Source organism: Pectinophora gossypiella, chromosome 20, assembly GCF_024362695.1.
Source record: "Pectinophora gossypiella chromosome 20, ilPecGoss1.1, whole genome shotgun sequence".
In the NCBI taxonomy this organism is placed as follows: Eukaryota; Metazoa; Arthropoda; class Insecta; order Lepidoptera; family Gelechiidae; genus Pectinophora; species Pectinophora gossypiella.
The window spans coordinates 580,766-605,802 of NC_065423.1; the positions used below are offsets into that span (position 1 = coordinate 580,766).

A 25,037-nucleotide genomic window follows, 5' to 3' on the forward strand; every position below is an offset into this window, starting at 1 on the left:
CGCCAAAGGCCCTTAACATGGCTCATGTAACGACTACTTACTTACATCAGTAAGTAGTAACCGGGAACAACGGCTTAATGTGCCTTCCGAAGCACGAATCATCTTACTTTCGGACAATCAGGTGATCAGTCTGTAATGTCCTAACCAAACTAGGGACCATGAAGTAATTTATTGTGATATGTCCACACCGGGAATTGAATCCGGGCCCTACGAATCGTGAGCCCAACGCTCAACCACTGGACCACGAGGTCATTGAGTATTTTGTGTTACCGAAGCGCCATTCGTGATAGCCAGGATTTATTACAACATTCACATCTAGTAGCGATTGGAAATAATTTTATTCCGTGCTCTATGGCGGGCGTACAGGTTTAGAAGCAATGGGTTATAAGCGACAAACTGTTGTTTTTCCCTCTTAATGTTATATAATACATGTATTTTATTGGATTAATTTTCTAGGTACGATTGGAAGCATTAAGGATTAAAAATTAATATTTTTGCAAGATAATTATCGGTGGTATAATAGCTACCTTTGACTCGAGAAGGATAGTGGAGTATGGTTCTTACCTACTCCATTAATTGAATTAAGGTAGGTTAGTGCCCAGCGGTGGTACATGCTTAAGGCTGCAGCCTGCAGCGCTGCAACCGCGCGACGGTCGCGCTGCATGATGAATCCTCAGCCACAGCGTGACTGAGCGGATTTATCTTGACGGATTTATCTCGCTGAGCGACATTCGCACGGATGCAGTGCTGCAGTAGTACAACAGTTACGCTGCAAGATAAATCCGCAGTTGCAGCGCGACTGAGCCGATTTACCATGACGTATGTTGCCGAGCGACAGTCGCGCGTAATTTGATGGTGTCCTAAGCTTTAATGCTATTTTAGAAATACGAGAATATCTCCTAAACTGTAATTAATCGCTAAACATTGAGGTGTTTCTGGTAGCCAATAAGCCCTCTATCTATTTTTTCGTTTCAAACATTAACCCTTTAGGCCACCTTGTATACCTGTCTCCAGCTATATACATATAGAGCGTATTATGACGTTATGGGCTATGGCTATGGGTGACTGTGCTCAACCCAAAAAGATTACAAGCATAATATTTATGTACATAAATGATGTATTATGTAATCATAATAATTTAGGTAACTGCTCGCGTTGAAGTCTTTTGTGTGAAATAATATTATCGTAATGTACGCCTGATCATTTTATTATAGCTTTTTGTTCAAGATCAACTTCTGCTAATGACTGTATGACAGGCGTCGAATTTGTTTATCACAATAATGTTTATTTTTATATAAACATATTATTATAAGTATCCAAGACTAACAAAATTAGCTCGGAACTGAATCAAAAAGATATTTATACATTTGCCTGGTTCGAGAGGTAGTATTTTGTTTAGAGTTCTATCGCTATAATAATTATTTATTCTACGTACGTTGATATTGCCTACGCACATAGATCTAGTATCATTACTATGGTTAGTTAAGGATAGTTGATTAAGTTCTTGCATGTCACGGTTATTAATAGCCAAGTACACTACATACATAGAAAACGTTCAGCTGCTTGTCTTCCCGGGCATGTCGTAAAAACCGACAGAGGGATTGTGTCCTCTAACATGATGGACTAATGTTATGGGCGATAGGCTGATCCCTTATCACCATAAGGTTCATCATATCCAGCTTACGACATCGTATCAACAGTGGCTGCAAGTTGTCTTTGATTAGGTACTTGTGGCTCTGCCCACCCCACTAGGGATTACGGGCGTGAGTTTATGTATGTATGTATGTAAGTACACTACATACACGTTCAAGCTAAATAAAGTTAATTTATGTAGACACAACCTCCTCAATGAACACGAAGGAATCGTGTCTATGACCAACTTATACTCCGTACTCATTCACGAATGAACTGTCTACACCTCTCACTCGTTCAGTGAACTCAGTCAGTGACAAGCCACCGAAGAGACGCGTGTGTGGATTTCTACCACCTTCTAAATGTAAGTCACAAACATTCTTTACGTAAACTTACTTAAGTAATTTATTTTTAAACAGCCATCAAAATATTATTAAGAATTCAAAGTATACGATCTCTTTTATTGTGTTGATAAAAAGAAATAATGTAGGTGTTGTGATGGTTTTTGAAATTAGAATGGTTGCTATTAGAGTTTAGAATACATGATTTTAAATTTACAAATGACTTTGTGGAAATATTATATTATTGTTTTAAGAATTAATTGAATCGTTTCTATTTCTTTAAAAATACCGGCTACATTCGGTTATTAAAATTTCAAAATAGTCTGCTTACATCTTTTTTTTTTAATTAAATCTAAACTAACATACCCAAGTCACAGATAAATGTGTAGTTTGGACAATAAAAGAAAAAGGTTCACAAAAAGAAACAAATAATTTACACCTACACATCGACAGACTTCTCCAAGGCTTTTTGAAGACGTTTCTTAAGAATGTAACCTTCGGCCTAAAAACTATAATAAGTGATCTAAATTATAGACAGGTTTCGCTATAATATTGCACGCTCTAATAATTCAGAGGCCACGTGTGGTGGGAACATTACTTATACTGAAATTATTCAATTATTTATCTTTCTAGAATTTTCTTACACGAGTTCTTGCCATTATTTTGATCATAGGTCATAAGTTAATTTCATTACTAAAGTAATAAGTGTAAGCGACTGAAAATAAGGAGTCATCCAATATGATTATAAATTTTTGATATATTTAAGACAAAAATAAAGAAGATATAATAAATATTTATTATATTAATATTATTTTGTTTACAAATATTGTAATAACATCATTTTTGTCAATTAAGTAATTTATATGTGCAATTTAGAATTAAAAACCAAAAATAAAGTCTATTTATTTTATTCTTATTATTATTTTTATAGGTATCTTGTATCTTCGCTGAAAATATATATTGTATATTATTACTCAAATAAAAATATTTTATTATTATATTTAAATATGTATATGATTTCTACACTTTTTACACTTTGAATCGTAATTTCTTATATAACGAACGTCTCATCCGCTTCAAACTGCTGCAGCTTCTCACAACCTGTATAACCGGGGAAAAGAAGCTGCAAGAAAACCCTCAGGGCAGGATCCTAGAAGTTCTTTAACAAAAAAAAATTATATGTTTCGATCGGGATTGCACTAAGCTCGCTCGTATACTCCTCGCCAGCTAAGTTTAAGTCACATGTACCAGGGTGCGAGCCTATTGCCTCAATCTAGAAGAACTAGTATATCAACAAAATCTAGACATATTGTTTCTCGCATTTTTTCTCGCATTATTATTCGTTCGTTAGCCAAGGTCAGACAGATGGAGAAGGCATTCGGCCGGTTTTACCACATATCGCATTACGCTGGCTAAAAGGTTAATAAAATAATAATGTTTAAAAAAAAAACATTCATTCCTCTCTTGGTAAGGATTTAGAGACAATTTTGGAATTTATATCTCTGACGTCGTAAAAGGCAAGCTCCGGTTTAGGCATAATCTTTTTGCACTTTTATGCAAATAAACTTAAAAAACTTCATTCAAACCCAAATATACTTTTTTTTTCTTTTTTTTTTATTTAATTTTACGCCTACCGGCAGATCACATCGGTCTTATTATTATCTTTGTAAGATCTACCCACTGCACCTGTGTGTCACAATAAATGATATGAATTTGAATTTGACTTTCAGTGGCTGACACTTCGAATTGTGAATTATAAATAAGTACATTAATAAAAACAAGTTTTTCCAATAAAAATATCTTCTCTTATATATCTTATATTCTAAATACAAGACAACACATATTCTGAGGACAAGATATTTAAAAGACGTCTGAAAAGATGGCTAATAAGTAAGGAAGTTAATGCCTTAAATGAGCATTTTAACAACAATAATTATTTTTTGTATTTTTATTATTAATATTTTTCGACATGTTGAATAATATTTTGTAAATAAATAAAATTTTATTATTATATTTGAATTAAAAAATATATACTAGTTATATATTCATCGAACGTATCATCCACCTAAAAGTACCTTCTTCTCAACCTGTGTAGTAAAGTAGTTGCAAGAAAAACTTCGCAACGGGTTTTAGACGTAACTTAAAAATAAGTAAATAAGCTAACCTGACCTAATACTAACCTTGTATTTGACCTTGTTAATGACCTTGTACTTTTTAAACAGTTTATTTTTACACGGTTTCACGATAAATGATTTTATCAATTGTATAATTATTTTAAAATCATGTTCGAAATTTAAAAATAATGTGCCAGTGACAGAACTTTGGGACCGACTACGTATTGTATCTTATTGGCAATTGTAAAAGGTGCAAATCAGTTTCACCAAAAATCGCCTATACGTCAGTTTGCGTATAACGTATTAATACAATTTCAGTAATATGGCTGCCAAATCGTCACTGATGTCGCGAAATGACGTAAGGCAATTTTTGGCGAAACTGATTTGCACCCTTTACAATTGGCAAAAAGACACAATACACTTTAGCACAAAAACACAGATAAATCAATTAGCAAAATCAGCCACGAAATATATTTTTTTTCTGAGTTGTGAACAGAGCAAACAAGAATCTGCGGTAATTACCTATTATAACATAATTAATGGCTAACTTTTAAAAGCTCCCCTAACGACCTCTCTCGAATACCGTTGAGGTGACCGCACATTATCTTTTCATCGTCATCAATTTAAGAGCCACGCTCTTGTCGGTGCAACATTTTCCATGCTACTTTTTAGGGAAAAATAGGGCAGTGGTTTCCTTCTTGTCTTCTGCCCCACGTCACACACACATCACACACATTACTATACACACACATATACACATTATTATTATTTTTTCTTCTACATTATCTTTTAGGGTAGAAAACGTATCTATTGCCTTCATCTCCTAAGCGTTATCCCGTTTTCACGTGGTCCACTAACCTAACCTGTCGATTTGACATGTCCGGTTTTTAACATAAAAAGGGGAAAAAAAGAAAAAAAAACGAATTTTTCGGGAATATGGGTTTCCTCACGATGTTTTCCTTCTCCACAGTGCACGTGATAATCATAATAAAACCCAAACATGAATTCGAAAACGAATTCTAAAATCATTCGTTTAGGCCCTGCTGGGGATCGAACCTGTGACTTTATAGTGAGAGTCAAGCGATCTTCCAACTGAGCTACCACGTATCTATTCAGAATCAGAATCGTTTATTCAACGTAATTATCATAGATAAACTTGTTGAAGGTCAATTTAACATTTTTTGAATCTACGAGTACGTCATAATTTCGCAAGGTGTTATGTTATGACTGAGGAGAAGAAATGACAAGAAACTGCAACAGCAACATAATATCTTTTTTCTACTCCTCTACTTTAATCTGGCATTTAAATAACCAAAAAGTCTAATATAAGTACATACATAATTAAACTCTTTGAAAAAGTGTACGCTCTATGGCCTATAAAAGCATTGTTTACAAAGTGTAACTGTACTATAATGTCGCCAAAAAAGCATTGTTGTTGTTTTTTTTTTTTTGACCTGGAAACTGGCACCTTTACTTTGTTTGGTGCCATAGATATACTATAAAAAAAAGTATACATTTGCCGCCATTTTCCCGCGCGTTGGAAAATAATTTTTATAAATAAAATTTTTCTTTGTATAATTTTTGTTTCATTTAAAATAACGTCGTCGTAGAAAAAGTATTGTATGCAACGTTGTATAACTAGGTCAAAAAATGCTCGTGGCGTCTCTTATTGCGATGTTCGCCAAGGCTCACATCGCAACTCACGCCACTCGCATTTTTTGACCCTTCTTATACAACTGTTGCATAAAATACTATTAAATCAATGTTGATATACACATACATACATACATAAACAGCCTATACACGTCCCACTGCTGGGCACAGGCCTCCCCTCAATCAACCGGAGGGGGTTGATATAAATCACAAGTTATTTAATAACTAGAGAAACACATTTAATACCAGACATTTTTATCATTTAGGTAATCATTAATCTTATAATAACCTTTTTTACATAAAGTAAGCTTCACATAAGCTATAAATTTATTTTCTGACAAATTCAAGATACTGTCTGGTATTTTATTGTAAAAACATATAAGTACATAAACACAAAAAATAAAAAATTACTTAGCCTAGAATTTTGGATAGCAATTTTATTTTTGTTTCTTGTATTGTATGTATGTATTGCCTTATGACGTATATGTATATATCCGTGACCTAAACAAACCGTTGACCTTCGTCAAGTTTGAATTTAGATAATTAATTTTATTTGAATATTCATGAGCTATCAAAACTCCTAATGTTGACTGATCACACATTACATGAATTATTTTAGAAAGAGGCTAATAATTAAACGCGTGCATCCATTAACTCACGTCCGCGATACCTAATGGGATGAGCAGAGCCACAAGCATAATCAGAAGACATTTTGCAACCATTTTTGACAAGTAGATTAACTTCTTAAGGCCGAAATTTCCAGACAAAACAAAAAAAATGAGGTTTAGATTTCAAAAGGACATTCGGACGACTAAACAATTTTGAATTTTATTTAATTTTGCCTAAGACATAAAACAAAGTTATTTAACATAGAAAATGTATTTCAAAACTTTATTTATCGTATACGGACCCACACATATAACTAAATAAAGATTTTTTTATATTTTTTTTAATAACAATGATATTTTTTTTTTTTGGGTGGATGTATTGCCACTTTGAGGGATATAAGCATGATCTGACTTAATAACATGACATAAGATCACGACTATATCCCAATGGGGCAGTCAGAGGTACAGGTACAATGGGGCACGCAAGATGAACTAAGTACCCACACCTCACTGAGCTTTCTATTAGACCAACGATATAATAAGATAACTGCTTACTTAACCCTCAAGATACAGTTGGAAATACATGCAAATGTAATGACTAACGTGTATAAAGTGCGGAGGCGCTGCCGTGCGCAGGAGTGGACGCAGTGACGCGTTGCCTACGCGAGTTGTGAGGCAACACCGCGATCATATCGGACGAACGGACCATTTGTAGGCTGCACTGCACACTTTTTAGGGTTCCGAACAAAAATGGTTAAAAGGAACCCCCTTATGGTGAGGGTAAGTCCGTCCGGGCAAAAACCCGTCCCCCCTCTCATTAAATTCGAAATTACTGAATGGAAACCTTTGAAATTTTTTCACATGATAAAGAAAGATTACAGAAAAACTATAGAGATGTCCCTATCAGGGGTTTTTTACACATTCTAAAACATTTTTTTTTTCTCTTTTAAGCCGCGTAGATTTTGTGTTATAACTGGTAAGAATATGCAATGACTGTCATTAATTCATTCAATTTAAAATTAATCACCCTGGTGTCAGGGTTACTATTGAGTCGCCAAAGGCCCCTGACTTGGCTCATTTAACGACTACTTACTTACATCAGTAAGTAGTAACCAGTACCAATGCTTAAGTAATTTGAAAAAAGAAACAATAAAATCTACTCATGGTGCAGCACAGGCTTCAAAAAACCCCAGACGTGCCCTCTGTAGACTCCACAATAACGTACCTACATGCAACTCTAGTACGGTCACGAGCATTAATATGTATACACTTTGGTACCATGTCACATAAACTTTTTTGACAAATTGAACTGTAAGTCTCACTAAATGTCAAATATGTTAGTGCGACAGAGTTCTAAAGTGGGTACATTATATTGCTCATGACTGTACGACCCATCAGATAAAAAACCTGATATCATATAGTGTTGCAATACCATTTTTACAATAAGTCTTCTAAAGACCTCTCTACCCGGAACTCCCACAATCGATCGACTGATACAGCCTTGCAAAATCGATTGTGATAGAAAGAATCGAGACGGCTCTGGAGGTTACCCGATTGACCTTTGAATGATGAGCATTTTTTAATGCCATGAAATTAATATTTTGAACAAGGAAATAATTGTGTAACTAGTATTTATTAATAATTTTAGCAGCTAACTGTTATGCAAGACTGGAACATCCTGCCACAGACTAAAAAAAATAAAATTTTCAATGCCAGAGTGGATAGTCATTAGCTAGGGTCATGAATAGCCAGCACGGTATTTATATATCTTATTCAAATCTTGAGCCGTGGTAGCTCAATTAGAAGAACGCTTGCATCTCACTTTAAGGTCGCAGGTTCGAATCCAGAGGGGTTAAAATGGCCACATCGAAGCAATTCATCTAAGAAAGCAATATTGCTATTTGACATTTGTTTGCATTGCGCACTTACTTTTATATGCGCAAATGTCAAATTGCAATATTGCTTTCTTAGATGAATTGCTTCGATGTGGCCATTTTAACCACCCAGCTCAGACCTAAAACTAATGATTGTCGAATTTGTTTTCGAATTCCTGTTTGGATCATAAATGATTATCACGTGCTCAGCGGTGAAGGAAAACATCGTGAGGAAACCCACATTCCCGAGAAATGCATTTTGGGAGGTATGTGACCTAACCATGTGTGGGCTGGTTCTCCCTTCGCAGGTTGGAAGGTCAGGCAGGCAGTATAAAACCGGACCTGTCAAATCTTCAGGTTAGGTAAGCGGCCCCTGCGAAAAATAATTCTAAGGAGATGATGATGATGATGTTCGTTTCTTGAGAAAATATAACATATTAACATAAACCTCACCGATTATATCCCAATTGGGGTAGTCAGAGGTACATCCATCACAAGATTAACTAAATACCCACGCCCGTAGCCCACGCCTGACCGAGCTTTCTTCGATTATTTCGAGACCAACGTGACAAGTGGTGAGCAAAATCGCCAACTGTGTTAGTGAAAAAACTACACTTAAGTTAAACTAGAATCTAATAATAATAATAATAAAACTTTATTTACTTAAAACAGGGTTCATACATAATTTCTTAGTATAAGTAACGCATTATAAACTTAGTCTAGTGTTCACTAGTATCTGAACTAGGCCGAGCCTGTATCTCAGATACTAGTCCCTTCCTTGTGTACAATAAATACAATGCGTAACAAACAGAGTGAGTATAAAGCGCAGTATATGGACCGGGAAAACAATAAGTAAGCATCACAAACATAGAGCATAGAGCAACAGGGACCTCCTTAATATAATATCTAAATACTAGTTCAAGTTGGTTTCGAACCGGCGTTCTGCGTTAAGCAAGCCAGTGCACCACAGGACCAGAGAGTGACTTAAAAATCACAACATAATATAAATAGTCCAAAAATATTAAAACCCGCTTATAAATGATACCTAATACAAATTCTCTCCTTCGGAACTACCTCTTAATCTTTTTTATCGTCTGTAACTTTGCATGTGTAAAGTGTAGCTTGTAAGTTGTCCATAATCATCATCATCAGCCCATCACGTCCCCACTGCTGGGGCACGGGCCTTCCCTATGGATGGATAGGGAGATCGGGCCTTAAACAATCACGCGGGCCCAGTACGGATTGATGGTTATTAACGACTGCTAATACAGCCGGGACCAACGGCTTAACGTTCCTGAAGCATGGAGTTTAAGTTGTCCGTAATAATAAATAATAATAATAACTTCTTCTTCTTTAAAAACGTCAAAAAAAATTGGCTACTTGATAAGGAATTTTATGACTTGAATGAATATTTTGATATTTGAAATTGACAAATGTTTATAATGTGACTAATTATTAGGTACTTACTTATTTCCTTGATGCTTAATAATGACATTATTTGTAATATTGTACGTCCGACATGGACATGCTGTTGAGACAATTTTATAATTTTTGACACCTGCATGTATGTACCTACACAGCTTCTCAATAAATGTTTCTTGTTTCTTGTTTCTCCTTAGCGCCAAACCTCTAACCACTGAGTCATTAGATAACATTCATAATTGTATGCATAAAGATGTAACCTCACACGCGTGGGGCGGATCATAGTAAAGTTATCATACCATATTGTGATGTTGCATGAATATAATTAGCTACATAGCAATACAATGGGTGTTAATGTAGGCAGATAACTCACTTTCCATATAGAGTAGGCATCTACAATGTATTTGAATTTAGTAGTAAGTAGTTTTCTGTCTGCCCCGTTATTGTTATTGAATTAATTATATCATATCACTCAAAAGTTAACGGCCTCCGTGGTCCAGTGGTTGAGCGTTGTGCTCACCATCCGGAGGTCCCGGGTTCGGTTCCCGGTGGGGACAAATCACAGAAATCACTTTGTGGTCCCTAGTTTGATTAGGACATTACAGGCTGATCACCTGATTGGACAAAAAGTAAAAAGATCCGTGCTTCGGAAGGCACGATAAGCCGTTGGTCCCGGTTATTACTTACTGATGTAAGTACGTAGTCGTTACATGAGTCATGTCAGGGGAATATGGCGGCTCAGTAACAACCCTGACACCAGGGTTGATGGGGTTGGTAATACACCTCACAATCCACACGATAGAAGAAGAAGACTCAAAAATTGCCTGCAACAAAGTAGAAAATAATCGACAATCATGAATATTCTAGAATTACACGTACGGTTTGAAATGTTCAAAATGGAACCATAAACATTACATGCGAATGAATGAATGAACGCTTGTGTTTTGTTTCTTTGCTTTAGTGTATACTTTATATGATTGATTTGATGAACTGTGTAGTGAACTGTGTAGCAGGGGCCATAGTCTCCCATAGCCCCAGTATCCAATCCATTAACTCCCATAGTGCATACAGGGATAACCGCCGGTTGGTGTCACATAACATTTGGAATAAATTGTCTTAAGGGGCCTCTACGTGTTGGCTTCGGCCCCACCCACGTTTTCCAAAGGTCCGGGACTCCATAGGCCGGAAATATAGAAACGACATACATATAATAATAAGAAAGTTTATTTGAGTATAACTTTTGTTTGACACACATATACATTTACAACATTAAAATATACACACATTTTATAATAAACATCCTTCACGTTAGACAGGACTTTATTTCCTATTTTTAAGCCCAATTAACCTGCCAAGAGTTCTTATGCGATATTTCTTTAAAGCGGCAATGTTTCAGTCGTGCAATAGTTTATAAAAAGCTGCCCATACACACATACACACATATTTGTATTACATTGCAGTTACGGAGTACGCATTCGCGCGTGCGGTGAAACTGAAAGTTACCGTAATCACTGTTCAATGTTCAGTCCACACAGTCTTGTGAAACTATTGATAAATTAATAAGTGAGGGCGCATTCAAATTCAGAACGGGGGGGTTAAAAAGCAATTCACCTAATAAAAGTAATATTGCTATTTAACATTTGTTTGCATTGCGCACTTACTTTTGTATGTCAAATTGCAATATTGCTTTTTAGATAAATTGCTTCGATGTGTCCTTTTTAACTCTTGATCTAGACCTATTTTTCAATTCTCTCAGGCAGTATAAGGATAAAATTTATAAATATTTATGTCCTCCAGCATAATATATATTTTACTTTTTTATGTATTTTTTTAATTATCTGTTTTTTAAATTTTATTATTTAGTTATCTACTAAACGATTACGTTGTCCTACTTTGCAAATGTTGTGTGCACCTATAATTGGCTTATGTAACAGTCTAATTCCTGATGTGATGTTTTATTTTATTTAATGTTTTATTATATAAGCTGTTGATGTACCTTTTTTATAAATAAAAAAAAATAAAAAAAAAACTCCTCTGGCCATTTACAGAAAGAAGTGACTGCCTGTCTGACCTTTCAACCTATAGGAAAAACCAGCCTAATTACGAGTTAGGTCACATACCTCCGAAAACACATTTTTCTGGGTTTCTTCACGATGTTTTCCTTTACCGCTGAGCACATGAAAATCGTTTATCGCCAATGGGGTAGGCGCCTGCTATGTTTAACTCCCAAGTAGTAGGAGGCAAACCTATTGCCATTAACCGGGTATAAATCTTGAAAACCATGTGATATCTAGACTAGTTTCCAACTAGTCAAATCAGTTACATTTTACTAAACGTAAAAACACGAAATTACTATGGAATTGTATGAAAAAGTACACTGTGACGTCATAGAAAAACGTGATAAAATGGGCTTATTATTACTGTGTTCTTGATTAAATACGTTAAATAGAAAAAATAATATGTTATTGAGTAATCAGAATTTCATAGTTTATCGTAAACGTAGTACACGACCCAATTATATAATGATCCAAACATAAATTGAAACTCATAAAGTGGAGAAGATAACCTATATGTAATCTTTATAACAACTTATGCTTGGCCAATACTAATAAAACTTAGTAAAATATAGAATAAAGCTTGTCCTGATTACCTAGTTAAGCACCTGACGCGGTACATATCACGTATCTGTCAAGTAAACTACTCGCAGGAGTTGCGCAACTCAATATAAATAACCACATTATAACAGCTGTAGATAGAGAATGCAAATTTGTAACGAGACCGTCGCTTGCGCATTGCTTCGGCGTCGCTACTTATTTGACTACCTAACCAATTAAGCTTGATGCATAAAGGGTCAGAAAAGCGGAACAAGCGTTTCGGATTCAAGATTTTGTTTACCGTATGTCGTATAAACCGACAGAGTAACAAGGTAGTTGACAAATATAAAAGTATACCTTTTTCATTATAATTACAAAAGAGATAATCTCTCTCTTTACTTAAGAGCTGCGCTCTTGCCGGTGGAGTAATCGCCATTCCTCTCTTCTCCACGCCAAATCCTTCACATCTTGATACGACACGACCTGCACCTTCTCTTTTATTTGTTGCATAAATGTTCTCCTAGGCCTACCTCTTCCTCTCTTCCCTTCAATTTTTCCTTCTATGATGTTTGTTATAAATGAATCGTGTCGTATCAGAGAAAAGAGATAATAATTGATGGCAAAATGTGAAAACAGAATCTAATTCGTATAGTGTCGCTCGATACGCTTTGCATAGCGAAGTGAGGCAATGTTTCCATAAATCACTCAGTCTGCCCACTGCTTCACTAGTAGAGGTGGAAGTGGCAATATAATTTCGCACTTGATTAGTATATTTATACTAGCCACCGTTTCAAAGTAGCTGGTGTCAAAATTATGCTTACGCCTTTGACTAATGCCTAATGTTTTCAAAGTAGGTTGGTTTACTATTATGACAGTGTTCTGCGTCGGATATGAGAATTACGTCACCAAATATTTTTTTCGTCGCACAAACACATTTAGTCAAATAATAATTCAAATTTATTTTTTGTCTTTCGTGGTGGTTACGCTCTTTTCCCCTCCGGTTGATTGAGGGGAGACCTGTGTCCAGCAGTGGGACGTATATAGGCAGAGAGAGAGAGAGAGAGACGTCTCTTTCCCGGTCTGCTCGAAAATATTTCTATTAGAAATAAGCTGAACTGTTTGTCTTTGTTTCTGTGTACAATAAACAGTTAAATAAATAGATAATTAGACTTAATTAAACCACACACACACACAGAAGACCACAAGAACACAGAAGTGTGTCAGGATCGAAGCAAGATTAAAAGATGAAAATTTTGAGTTCCATACTTTTGCGACGGAAAATTTCACTTGATATCAACTAAGAATCATGGTCTGAATCATTCCTCAAAGATTTCGTTACGATGTCACTAACACCCTGTATATGTGGCTGACTTTGCAAACTGACGTATCTCCAATTTTTTGCTAAAATAATATGTGTTTCATTGACAATTAGCGACCCGCCCCGGGTTCGCTCGGGTGCAATGCTGAGGAAAAAATGAAATTATTTACGACATCACATTAAAAAACTCAAAAATAACAGTATTTCTCGACTATTTAATAGATGTTATTATACATATAAACCTTCCTCTTGAATCACTCTATCTATTAAAAAAAACCGCATCAAAATCCGTTGCGTGACTTAAGCGTGCATAGGGATAAAAAAGAAAAGCGACTTTGTTTTATACTATGTAGTGTTAGCAAAAGGTGCAACTTAGATTCAGATACGTCAGGTAGTGACGTCATTAACGATATTTCATACAAAACATTATACACTGCCATTACGCTCACTATCACGAATGAAAGTGACAGTGTACCCAATAGCGAACGGTCAAGGTGAACACAGAGCGCATGCGCGGAACAATTGCCATACATACATATATAAACTCTCGTCCGTTATCCCAAATACGGTAATCAGAGGAAGGTATGGTTAGTAAACTTAAATTATTTACAGTAGTCCTTCTTTTTTCTTAAAAAAAAAATCTTTTGTATTTTTTTTTTATTTTCTCTCTGATAATATCGTTTTTCCGAATAGGTAGGTACTTAAACGAATGCTAATTTCGATGTTCATCAATTATTAGATTTATCGTGTATCATAATTTGGATTCAGAATTGGGAGGTTAAAATGGCCACATCGAAGCAATTGATCTAAGAAAGCAATGTTGCAATTTGACATATGCGCATATAAAAGTACCTAAGTTGCGCTATGCAAACAACCCCGCTGAGTACTACTTATATTGTTGTTCATTTACCCGACTGCGGAGAAGCAAACAGGAGGGTTCTCCCGACAAACAACCATTCTCGCAAAATCAATTATTTAAGTAGATACTTACAGCTAATTCCGTCTCACGATTTTATTATTTTAATTCTTTAAAAATAAAATGAGGTAGTTAATTTATATTTGATCGTGATGTAAACATAAAATGCAGACAAACAGGAAAATCTTTATTCCACGAACGAAATGATGCGCAAATCCTTTATCTCAAAACATTATCATATGAACATAAACTAAACATATTGATGATATTATTGTGAACCTTTACCTGGTACGTCCTACCTATACGCATTTGTATTTGTCATTAGCGAAGATTAACAACTCTTTGTTCTTTCGGAGTAGTTTACCAGATTCTCAATTCATCAGATTCGCAACTCACCAGATTCGCTACTAACCAGATTCTCAACTAACCAGATTCTCAACTAACCAGATTCTCAACTAACCAGATTCGCTACTCACCAGATTCTCAACTAACCAGATTCGCTACTCACCAGATTCTCAATTAACCAGATTCGCTACTCACCAGAAGTACACTTAAAAGCAAAAACAAATGAAACAAAACAAAATTCATTTTCAAGCTTCTAAAAATAGAGAAAAAATATTGTTAAAAATAGTTATTCGCTTGTGTAATTCATACAAGCCAGATAGTTAATGCAATCTATTACACTAATTTTATAACTAACGCAATCGGAAAGAGTATTATTTGTGGGTGCGTTGCGTTGTTTGGGTATGCCCTTGATGAAGCTTCTCGTGTCACTTTAAGCATAGAATAAAGAATAACACTACGTATAGAACGGAAACTCCCTGCCCCGCACCAATTCGTATCAAGCGCCAACCTCACCCCTCTGGTATTTACTCTTAAATGGCCGTAAACCGCTAAGGAGTAAAAGAGAGCGCACGAACTGTCTGCCTCACTTGCACTTACGAATTAGACGACATATGGTAAGAATGATATTATTGTATGGAAACAGACTATGCTATATGACTGAATTAATAGGTAAATTATAAAATTCGAATCTAGAAATGGAAGCCAGTCTAGAAGATGATTAAATACAATCTCATTTTTCTTTTTCCCTGATTTACGATGTTTAATTAAAAGCTACATAACATTCACTGTGGTCCTGTATGGCTTGCTTCTCAAACGGATAGCGTCGGTTCGATCCCCGGTAGCGGACTTGCACCAATGAGCTATTAATTACTTACTTAATACAGTTGGCTCGACCATCAACGCAAATAAGTATCCATAATTATATATAGAACCTATTAAATGATGATCCTCCTACTATCAAGGAAGTAACAACATCATGCAAATCAATCAAGTATAAAGACGCCGCTCGCTAAACACATGGTAATTATTTATTCAAAACTTCGCACGCATAATATTCGAGTATAGTACTCGCCACGAATGAATTCCCGCGGATTTCCATGAAACTAAATCTTCTACCGTGTTGGTTGTGAGGTGGATTACCAACTTCATCAACCTGGTGTCAGGGTTCCTATTGAGCCGCCAAAAGCCCCTGACATGGCTCATGTAACGACTATGTATTTTGCTTACGTGCCTTCCAAAGCACGAATCGTCTTTAGTTTCGGACGGTCGAGAGATCAGCCTGTAATGTCCCTAACCAAATCAGGGCTCAAAAAAAAACAGGATTCGAACCCGTAACGTCCGGATCGTGAACCTAACGCTCAACTATTGGGCCAGGGAGGCCGTTTAATGGAACTAAATGACAAGTCATAATAATCAGAAAACACAAAAATTTCAATAGGGAAGACGGGTTCAAATTATCGAGCATGTGGAATCCAGTAGTAGGTGTTGTAAAAAGCTTAAAACGGCCTAATGTGGTGACAAAACGTGAGGACACAGTGAGTGCGGTTTGTCGTAGTGAGTTTGGTGCGACTTAAGATGTTTCCGAACATTCCGATATCAAATACATAAACAAGCGGCAAAGAAAGAGGGTAGACAGATATGTCTGCCCGTAGAAAATTATGGATCTATCTACTCCACTCCAATCTCATCAGTCATCCCGTAATCATGGCACTTGCAATAGTGTCGAAATTTCGGGAGTCTCATATCCCTGCTTTAAACGCGGTAAGAACACGTTATTATGTGTTTTAATTAAGTCATAATAATTGTATGCGGATACGGCGACGCTTGCGCCGCAGCCGCGGGACTTTTATCGTGGCGCGGACTCTATGAATACTAACAGATGGGTAGATAAACGAAAGGTCAGAATAGCTTTATTCATGGGTCAAAGTGTTAAGGATTATGTTTAGCTGATTAACTCTTTTGGGGCTATAGAACTGGAAATGTTCTTCTCTCGAATGGGTTGTGAGGCCAGAGACGCCTGACATGGGTCATGTAACGACTATACTTACTAAAAAACAAAAAAAATAGTAGCCGGAACCGACTGTTAAGCATACCCTCGGATGCACGGAGCATCCTACTTTTTGACAATCGGGTGACTACAGCCCGCAATGTCCTATCTAATCTAGGGATCACAAAGTGATTCTTGTGATGATGCTGCAAAAATCAAGGTCCTTTTTTTACGGTGGGAAATGCGTTACGCATACCACGCCGCCCGGGGGGACGACGTGGTTATGTGGGACTCCCCGGGTGTCGCCACCCGGTATACCCACTAAAACCCAACGCTGTTCCTCCTTGCCGCCGTGCGGAAAATCAAGGTCCTGTGGTGGCTGAATAGTATCCCTGACACCAGGATGAGGTCGGTCGTTAACCTCTCAACCCTCACGGGGTCAGAAGATTTTTTTTTCTCTATTTATTAAAGGTCACCAACAGAGATAACATCAAGTAATAATAATAAGTCACCACAACAATTTACAATTAGATTTAAGCTAGCTTAGCTTTGCTGTAAGTCCATTGCATGCCTTTGTCACCCATAATTAGGGTAACAATTACTTTGTCATTTTGTGAAGATTTTTACTGTAGTATATCTGTGGTGGTAATGGTGGGTTTTACTACGAAAATTAAAATGTTTATACTATGATAACAAGCACAATGTCATTATTTATTAAAAATATGATGTTCCACCCTTTTTTTTTCGCTTTGAACTTCTATTTTTTCCAGTTCGGCGACCAATCGCTCACTGAGGTAAAGTACTGTCAACGTCGCTATATTAACAGTAACTTTGCGTCCCACTTTTTGAGCGCTGATGTTCAATCTACGGTAGTAGTAAATCTACGGTTAAAAAGACCACATCGAAGCAATTCATTTAAAAAGCAATATAGCAAATGTTGATTTGCAATATCGACGGGGAAGAAGCAAATACTCCTATCTTACATTTTTAGGCAAATCGACTTTTTGATGTAGTTCGTTGCGAAATTTAATTTTACGTTGGCTGGCAAGATCTCCGTTGTATATTTCCTACTTTTAGGGTGATTTTCGATGAATAGAAATAGCTCTTAAAATAAAGATTTTATATGTTGCAATATTTTTTATAAAAATATCTCCTTTCTACAGAAATAAATAACTCCTATCTCATGTTTTAATCGATAATAGCTCCTATCTTCAGAATCAAGCATGAGTCTTTTGGTTTAATGGAAGATGATGGAGGTTGATGGATGATGATGGGCAATGGGCATGGCACGAATGTGTCTTTGTTTCAAAAATAAGAGATGATGGACCCAAGATCTACTTTTTGGGGTGATTCGATCACTGACACTTTTCAATATTAAATTATTTTTTTCCTACGCGTGTAGCTCGAAAACGGGCGAAATATCAAAAAAATATTATATTAACAAATTTGTAGACAATTTAATATTCTTTAAATTAATATAAAAGTTATTTTCTCTAGGACGCATCGTTTTTGAGATATCAGCGAAAAACTCAAAATTGGTATCTCTGACCTACACCCATTCCGCAACACAAAACATTTTTTTAAAGACAGTTATTAATAAAAATTGTTTGACAAGTTAATTATTTGATATTGGATAACTGGGTTATTTATAATTATCTTTTTGTCAAAAAAAATCCCACAGTTTTAATTTTGGAGAGGAATTTAGAATAAAAAGTGAGAAGTAAATCGAACGACCAATACCATACAAAAATATCGATATATTTTTTTTTTTATTTTTTTTTTTTATTTTTTTTTTTATTTTTTTTTTGTATGGTTTGGTAAACATTAAGTTACGGAAATGACACCATGTAAACGTGGGAATTTTTACTATGTTAACTCCATAAATAAGGACACATTCAGGAATGTGTTCCGGAACACATTCCGATATTTTAATAAGTACCTACTTGTTGATCTCAGTTGATTATTGACTTAATAAATATATAATTCGTACTATATTGATATTTTTTTTAAATGCCAATTAAAAAACGAAGGTGCCTACTCTATCATGATCAATAAATAATTTGTTAAACCTTGTTTAAGATCAAAGTTTATTTTCATTAAAAATGCTAAGCGTAGCACTTTCTTTAAAAAAGCTGTCGTTTCAGTATTTTTTTAAAAAATACGATTATTTGTTGTATTTGTAGTTTACAGTTAAATATTTACTAGTTAAATGTTGCGGCATTGCTTTATAATATCTCCTAACTTGAACATAATTTGAAATTCATTCAAAGCAATACATCCTATCTTACAAAATCATGTATAATTTACGTTAGTTTTATAGTTATTGTTTTTTTTAATTATTAATAGGTTTTTGAAGCTACAGTGATTAGTTTACAATGAGAAATAAGTCAAACAATAGGAATTTGAAGGATTAATTGCAAGTGGAAAAACCGTCTAACGTCAAAACTTTCGACCCAACACAGAAACCAATAGGCTCTAACTTACATTAACTTTAATTCCTCTATATATACAAAATTAATATTAGTTTAAAAAATGTCTCTTGAAATAACAAAACTACCTTCAGAACATGACGTCGCGCTATAATTATTAACAAAAAAGTTATTCAGTTTTTTCCTCCTCCTGTAAAGTTAGGTTTGTGTAAGATAGGAGTATTTGCTTCTTCCCCGTCGATATAGCTTTTTAGATGAATTACTTTAATGTGGGCTTTTTCAATTCTGCTCCGCACCACCCAAATCCCCTGGTAGTTGCGGCTTCCGAATACATTCCGCTTAGGGACGGTACTGAAACGTATTGGCGTCCGAAGGACGTAATATACGATCCCGACGACCCGATTACTCTAGCCATAGAGGCAGCCAATCAGCTCGCGACACCAAACACTTCAGGACCCCGTCGGCGTGGTCGACGATTTCCCTCATTCAGCGCTTATCGCTATCGACCCGCGAGGGTCGATTAATTCTTTCAAATATTTTTCCTCTCAGACAACGCCCTGAGCCGAGGTTCGCGCCCAACTGGGCCCCTCAGGCCTGTTGTCTTAAACATTGTACCGGGTGAGAGCCTTCAGCGCTCCCCATTTGTCCGGCCAAGTAGTTAATGCCATCTGCGGCAAATCTACAATAAGTCACGTTAAAAAAAAATGGTATATAATTATTAAAATACGAGTGACAGGCAATTCTGACTGACGATGCGAGCGTGAGTTGTTTATATTTAATTGTATATCCGTGTTAGATCAGAATCATTTTAAAAAGAAACGCCATATTATACATATGCAAATACATCAAATAATATTATAATGTGAAGTTAACCACGGGCCTATTGGCTCCACGTCAATCCGACCTGTGTGACGCAACGTTAAGGTCGACCGACCAGTCCCGCTAGATGCGCGTGCGACGTCGTAAACAATCGGATACAACGATGCTCATGAATATACTATACTTACAACAAACAAATAGATTGTTATAAGAGGACCACCGAAAACACGGAAAGAACAATCTAGAATCTAGAACGTTCCATGGTGGCAATGCGATTGTAAATATACGACACAGCAAACAAATACTTAGGTTGTTGTAATTAGGACCACACGGAAAGGAAAATCTAGAACATTTCATCTCTGGCGGGCACCGAATGAATCGAGACATACTTACTTAACACTTCACCTAGCAGACACTTCAAACAGGACAGTCGATATATTTGCAAACAAAGTTATATTATTATTAGACAAAATTATAAAAGCATGGGCAATTGAAAACAATGCGTAATAATAATATTTTTAAAATAAAATAATTTTACTGTTAGTAAAAATATAATTTCAAAAATGACATGTTGTTCGTGTCACAAAACAATTCATGTTTAGTTTCAACTGTAGCTCCTTTGTACGAGTAATTTTGCAAAATAAGTACATAATTAACAATATTATTTTTGTGAGGGTCAGAATGGCCGGTCGAAATGGTGCTCAGTCATTGCTTTCATATTAGTGCCGTTTTGTGCCTATCACCAGGCATTTGCTTCCAACGTACTTTGGAAATTAAATAACATGTACAGGTCCGGTCATTCTGACGGTCACTATTTTTTGACAAGATTTATTTCTTGGCCGAACAAATGAGAAGCGCTGACAGGGTACCAGTCAGTGAAACGCATTTTCTGTGCACAGAAAAAGAGAGATCCGTGTTGTGACTTTAGAAAACTCTACACGTTGCCAAGTTGGTACCTTATCTTGGTCAACAATCAGGTAGGTTCTAGTCAGTGAAGACGCTCTGCAGGGTCTAACTGGGTCGTTATTGAGGGGCGCCATTGCATAGGGACTCCTATTTTACACTATACAGAAGTACTAAACACAGCATGCTAGGTATTCAGAATTATAATACACAATAACCATCAAGTATAAACAACTCAACTTTTCATGAGAAGTGTGATGAGCTCAAATTTAAATATTCATCCACAGAGTAAATTGGAATATTTTAAAAATTTTTGAAATTAGAAATTGGTGATACATTCCTGCAAACAAACGAACGGGACAGTCTCCAGGAAGGTAGTGGTGGGTGGGCTTGTAAAATATAAAAAAGGTCAAAGGGGTATTTATCAATAAAATTACATGTAGAACACTATGTAGAGGGAGAGGGTATATGATCCCAAGAATTACTAATTCGCAAGGCTAACACATGCACACGCACGCACACACACACCCACACACACACACACACACACACACTAACACACACACACACACACACACACACGCACACGCACCCACACATACACACACACAAGCACGCGCGTACCACTAATATACGTGCTCTCGTCTGCCCCTGCTACTTTATTATAACTGTAAATTAGCTTCACTAGTTTATAACATAATATCGTAAAGTATTGTAAATGAGCTGTAGTTAACCTGACTAAATAAAAATAAATAAAATATTCATAAGCAAGGCCCTGAGTCCATCCCTGAGTCAGCATAGCTTCGTGAGTAGAGTACTCGTGAGTCGTGAGGCAGACCCCGCGCGTTGCATCTTCACAGCACGACGGTTTGCCAAATGGATACACCTCAGTACAACACTAGCATAAAATGTACTACTTCATGGAAACGTACTGCGTATAATATTATATAACGATGTATGGTCACGAGTACTAATATATATATATCGTGGCCAGATCTTAGAATAGATCATTTCATGATGCGTTCAACCATTTGACCATTTCATGAAATGGCCAACTTATGTTGACCATAACGTTGAAACGTCAACGTTTAATGACATTTCCATCAACGTTTGGCCATATCGTTAATGCAGGCAATGTTCATATTATGTAGTGTAATAAAAATGCGAATAGTCGATTAATTTCCTGGGTTCAAAATTATTTACCTAATTGTACAACTACATCGATGATAATATCAATCAAGTTTTAAATATAATCGACACCAGCGCCACTACCGGTGGATAATGTTACTAATTTTACGATATGATTGCCAACGTTTGGCCATAACATGAAGTAATCATGTATTTAGTTGCTCATATCGTTAAACGTTTTGTGTTCATTGATCTGGCCAAACTACATCATGATATTCTATTCATGAAATGTGACCATTTCATGAATAGCACTTCTCGACCGAATGTGCCCATCACGCTCGCAGCGTTACCCCGTTGGATGGCGAGGGGAAGATGCTGCGCTAGGATGGATAAGTCAATATATTCTATCCCCGTTTTCTCATTCCAGATGCCGTCCCACGTATTGCTGGTATCGTTGACCCTGGCGCTGGCAGCGGCCGACGTCTCCCACCTGACGACCTCCACGGCGCCTCCGCCCCCGAAACCCTACGCTTTCTCCTACACGGCGGGCAGATACCCTGGACATGCCGACAGACAGCACACTGAGGTCAGCGACGGCAGTGGAGTCATTAGAGGTGAGGTATTATGACTAAAAACCTGGACCAGAATCTTGAAAACGTTTACTTTTTTTTAGATATTTGAATGACTTTTCGTTAAACATCGTGGAGTCAATAAAACAAAGCCTATTTTGAATATCATCGAATAGCATCCGATTATGCATTGCCTCATTCATCAGGTCTTCCTGCTCCAATTTACGACTATACCAGGATTGCTCAACATTCAAAACATAATTCCAAATACAATAATCGATTTTGATTTGATTATCACCAAACTCCTCTCTTCATTGCAGGCCAGTTCTCATACGTGGATCCTCGCCAGAAGATCCGCACGGTGCAGTACGTGGCAGACAAGGAGGGCTTCCACCCGCTGCTGAGCGACCCTCTACCGGAGCACCCTGTAGATTCTGAGTCCGTAGCGCGCGCCAAGGACCGCCACTACCAGCTCTACCAGAAAATCGCCGAGGAACACGCCAACTACCCGCATCCTAGCCCTGGTGAGTCATAAGTTCCAAAACTCTCGGAAGATCTAGAAAATTCCCCAAATTCCACCGGCGCTAAATCCCCATCGTAAAAAGTTCCCGAAAAGAAAGTTGCTTTCAAGTAGACTGGACTATACTTTTGTGACCACTTTTTGGAGTAGTCATAAGCATGCTAGAATATTGCTGTAAAAAGGCCACTACACAAAAGGCCACCCGCAACAAAAAGTTGACGAAAATTCTCGAAGGTCGCCTTTATACTAATACAGAACAAGAGATAATACATAAACAGAAATAGCCTATATACGTCCCACTGCTGAGCACAGTCCTGCCTTCATTCAACCAGAGGGGGGTATGGAGCATACTCCACCACGCTGCCCCACTGCGGGGTAACTGGAGGTGCTTTTTACGGTTAATAGCCCGACCAATGAATTAACGTGCCTTCCTAAATATGTAATCACACTTTAACAAACAAAAGATTTCGACAATCTCCATCGGGAATGGACCTTCAGATCGTGAGCCTAACGCTCTAACCAATAGAGGCTGTGAATAACAGATCATAGAGTAAATGTTAATTTATTGACAGTTTTTTTTCTTCACCTTGTGCTCTTAACATTCTAGACGCCAGCCCCCGCCAATCAGAAGCCGTGGTGGCGGCGACAGCGAAGCATGCGCACCTATTCCAAGTGATAGCCGAACAACACGCGCGCATCGCCGCTGAGCGTGAGGCGCTGCAGCGGGAAGAGGAGGAACGACAACACCTGCAAGAGCTGCAGGATATCCAGCACTAGACTATAGCTCTCTCGTTAAACTATTTCAATGTAAATGTCTTAGAATGTAAACAGAGACCAGACACCTAGACCAAATAAATGCAGCGTATGATGTCTATGACGACAAATACGCTGCGTCTATTGGCCCCGCGTACTCCTGGGGTCTTTGCCAACTTACAAACATGACAATCGACAGTGACAATGATAAAAATATATGGTATTGATATATCACCTTATGATAAATCGTTACTCGCTTTTGTAAAAAATCGGTAACTTTTTTCATTGAATAAAACTTAACACAATGGAATAGGTGTAACTAATTTTGAAAGTAGTAATTTTTGTTTACATTTTAAGACTATTGAAATAAACTTTAGAGTATTTAGAGTAATACTCCTTATTGAGAAGAGACATTTTGAAGACTTGTATTCTGGTTCGTAAGAAGTAAATCCTTGCATTGTAGATTTTAGCTTAAACCAACCCCAGCAGACTATGCACAGCAAGCGCGCCGCGCGCGACGCTTTTTACATCGACGCAGTGAATGATATATCTACGAGTATAAACATCGTAACTCGAACCCCTATTTGTCACAGCCCTCGATATAATTCGCGCGGCGCGAGGCTAGTTTAACTAACTTATCAATAACTCTACCATGTCTGGAAAATCAAGAGTCTGTTTAAAAAAATATCATGCATCAGAATGCAAGTCCTAAATACGAACACCCAAAGAATTTTTCAAATCGAAAATGGAGTCGAAGTTTTATGACATTTCATTACCAAGTAATGTAAATATTTACTTATAATTATTATAATGGTTACCAAGAACCGATCTCTTGAAATATGTACTGTAAGATCTAATATCTATCCCACTGCTGGAAACAGGCTTCCCTTTGTCAATGGGGTATAGAAAAGTCTACATTTCTACATAATACATGTACCTACAAAAAGTATGTTTATAATTTAATCTAAAATATTTATATTGTAATCGGAAAATACTCTTATATTTGCCATAATTATATTTTGGAACTAGTTCTAGCTAGCTTAACGGAATTTTTATATTTTTATACTTGTCTTTTTATAAATATTGCCATACAAAAAGTAAATAAAACATTT

The 25,037-nt window shown here is 36.6% G+C and overlaps 1 protein-coding gene across 1 annotated transcript; it reads left to right on the top strand.

Moving 5' to 3' along the window:
* Positions 1 to 1,850: 1,850 nt before the first annotated feature.
* Positions 1,851 to 25,031, top strand: LOC126375947 (cuticle protein 16.8-like). The gene is made up of 4 exons (XM_050023055.1): positions 1,851 to 1,996; positions 22,511 to 22,697; positions 22,973 to 23,176; positions 23,780 to 25,031. The coding sequence occupies exons 2-4, from the start codon at positions 22,511 to 22,513 to the stop codon at positions 23,947 to 23,949; spliced, it is 561 nt and encodes a 186-aa protein (XP_049879012.1). The 5' UTR covers positions 1,851 to 1,996; the 3' UTR covers positions 23,950 to 25,031.
* The last annotated feature ends 6 nt before the right edge of the window (positions 25,032 to 25,037 follow it).

Bases quoted from the DNA above. Each gene is read 5' to 3' on its own strand.
- LOC126375947 (XM_050023055.1), top strand. From the start codon at position 22,511: ATGCCGTCCCACGTATTGCTGGTATCGTTGACCCTGGCGCTGGCAGCG. The intron at 22,698-22,972 runs GTGAGGTATTAT...TCTTCATTGCAG, and splicing joins CGGCAGTGGAGTCATTAGAG to GCCAGTTCTCATACGTGGAT. The intron at 23,177-23,779 runs GTGAGTCATAAG...TTAACATTCTAG, and splicing joins CTACCCGCATCCTAGCCCTG to ACGCCAGCCCCCGCCAATCA.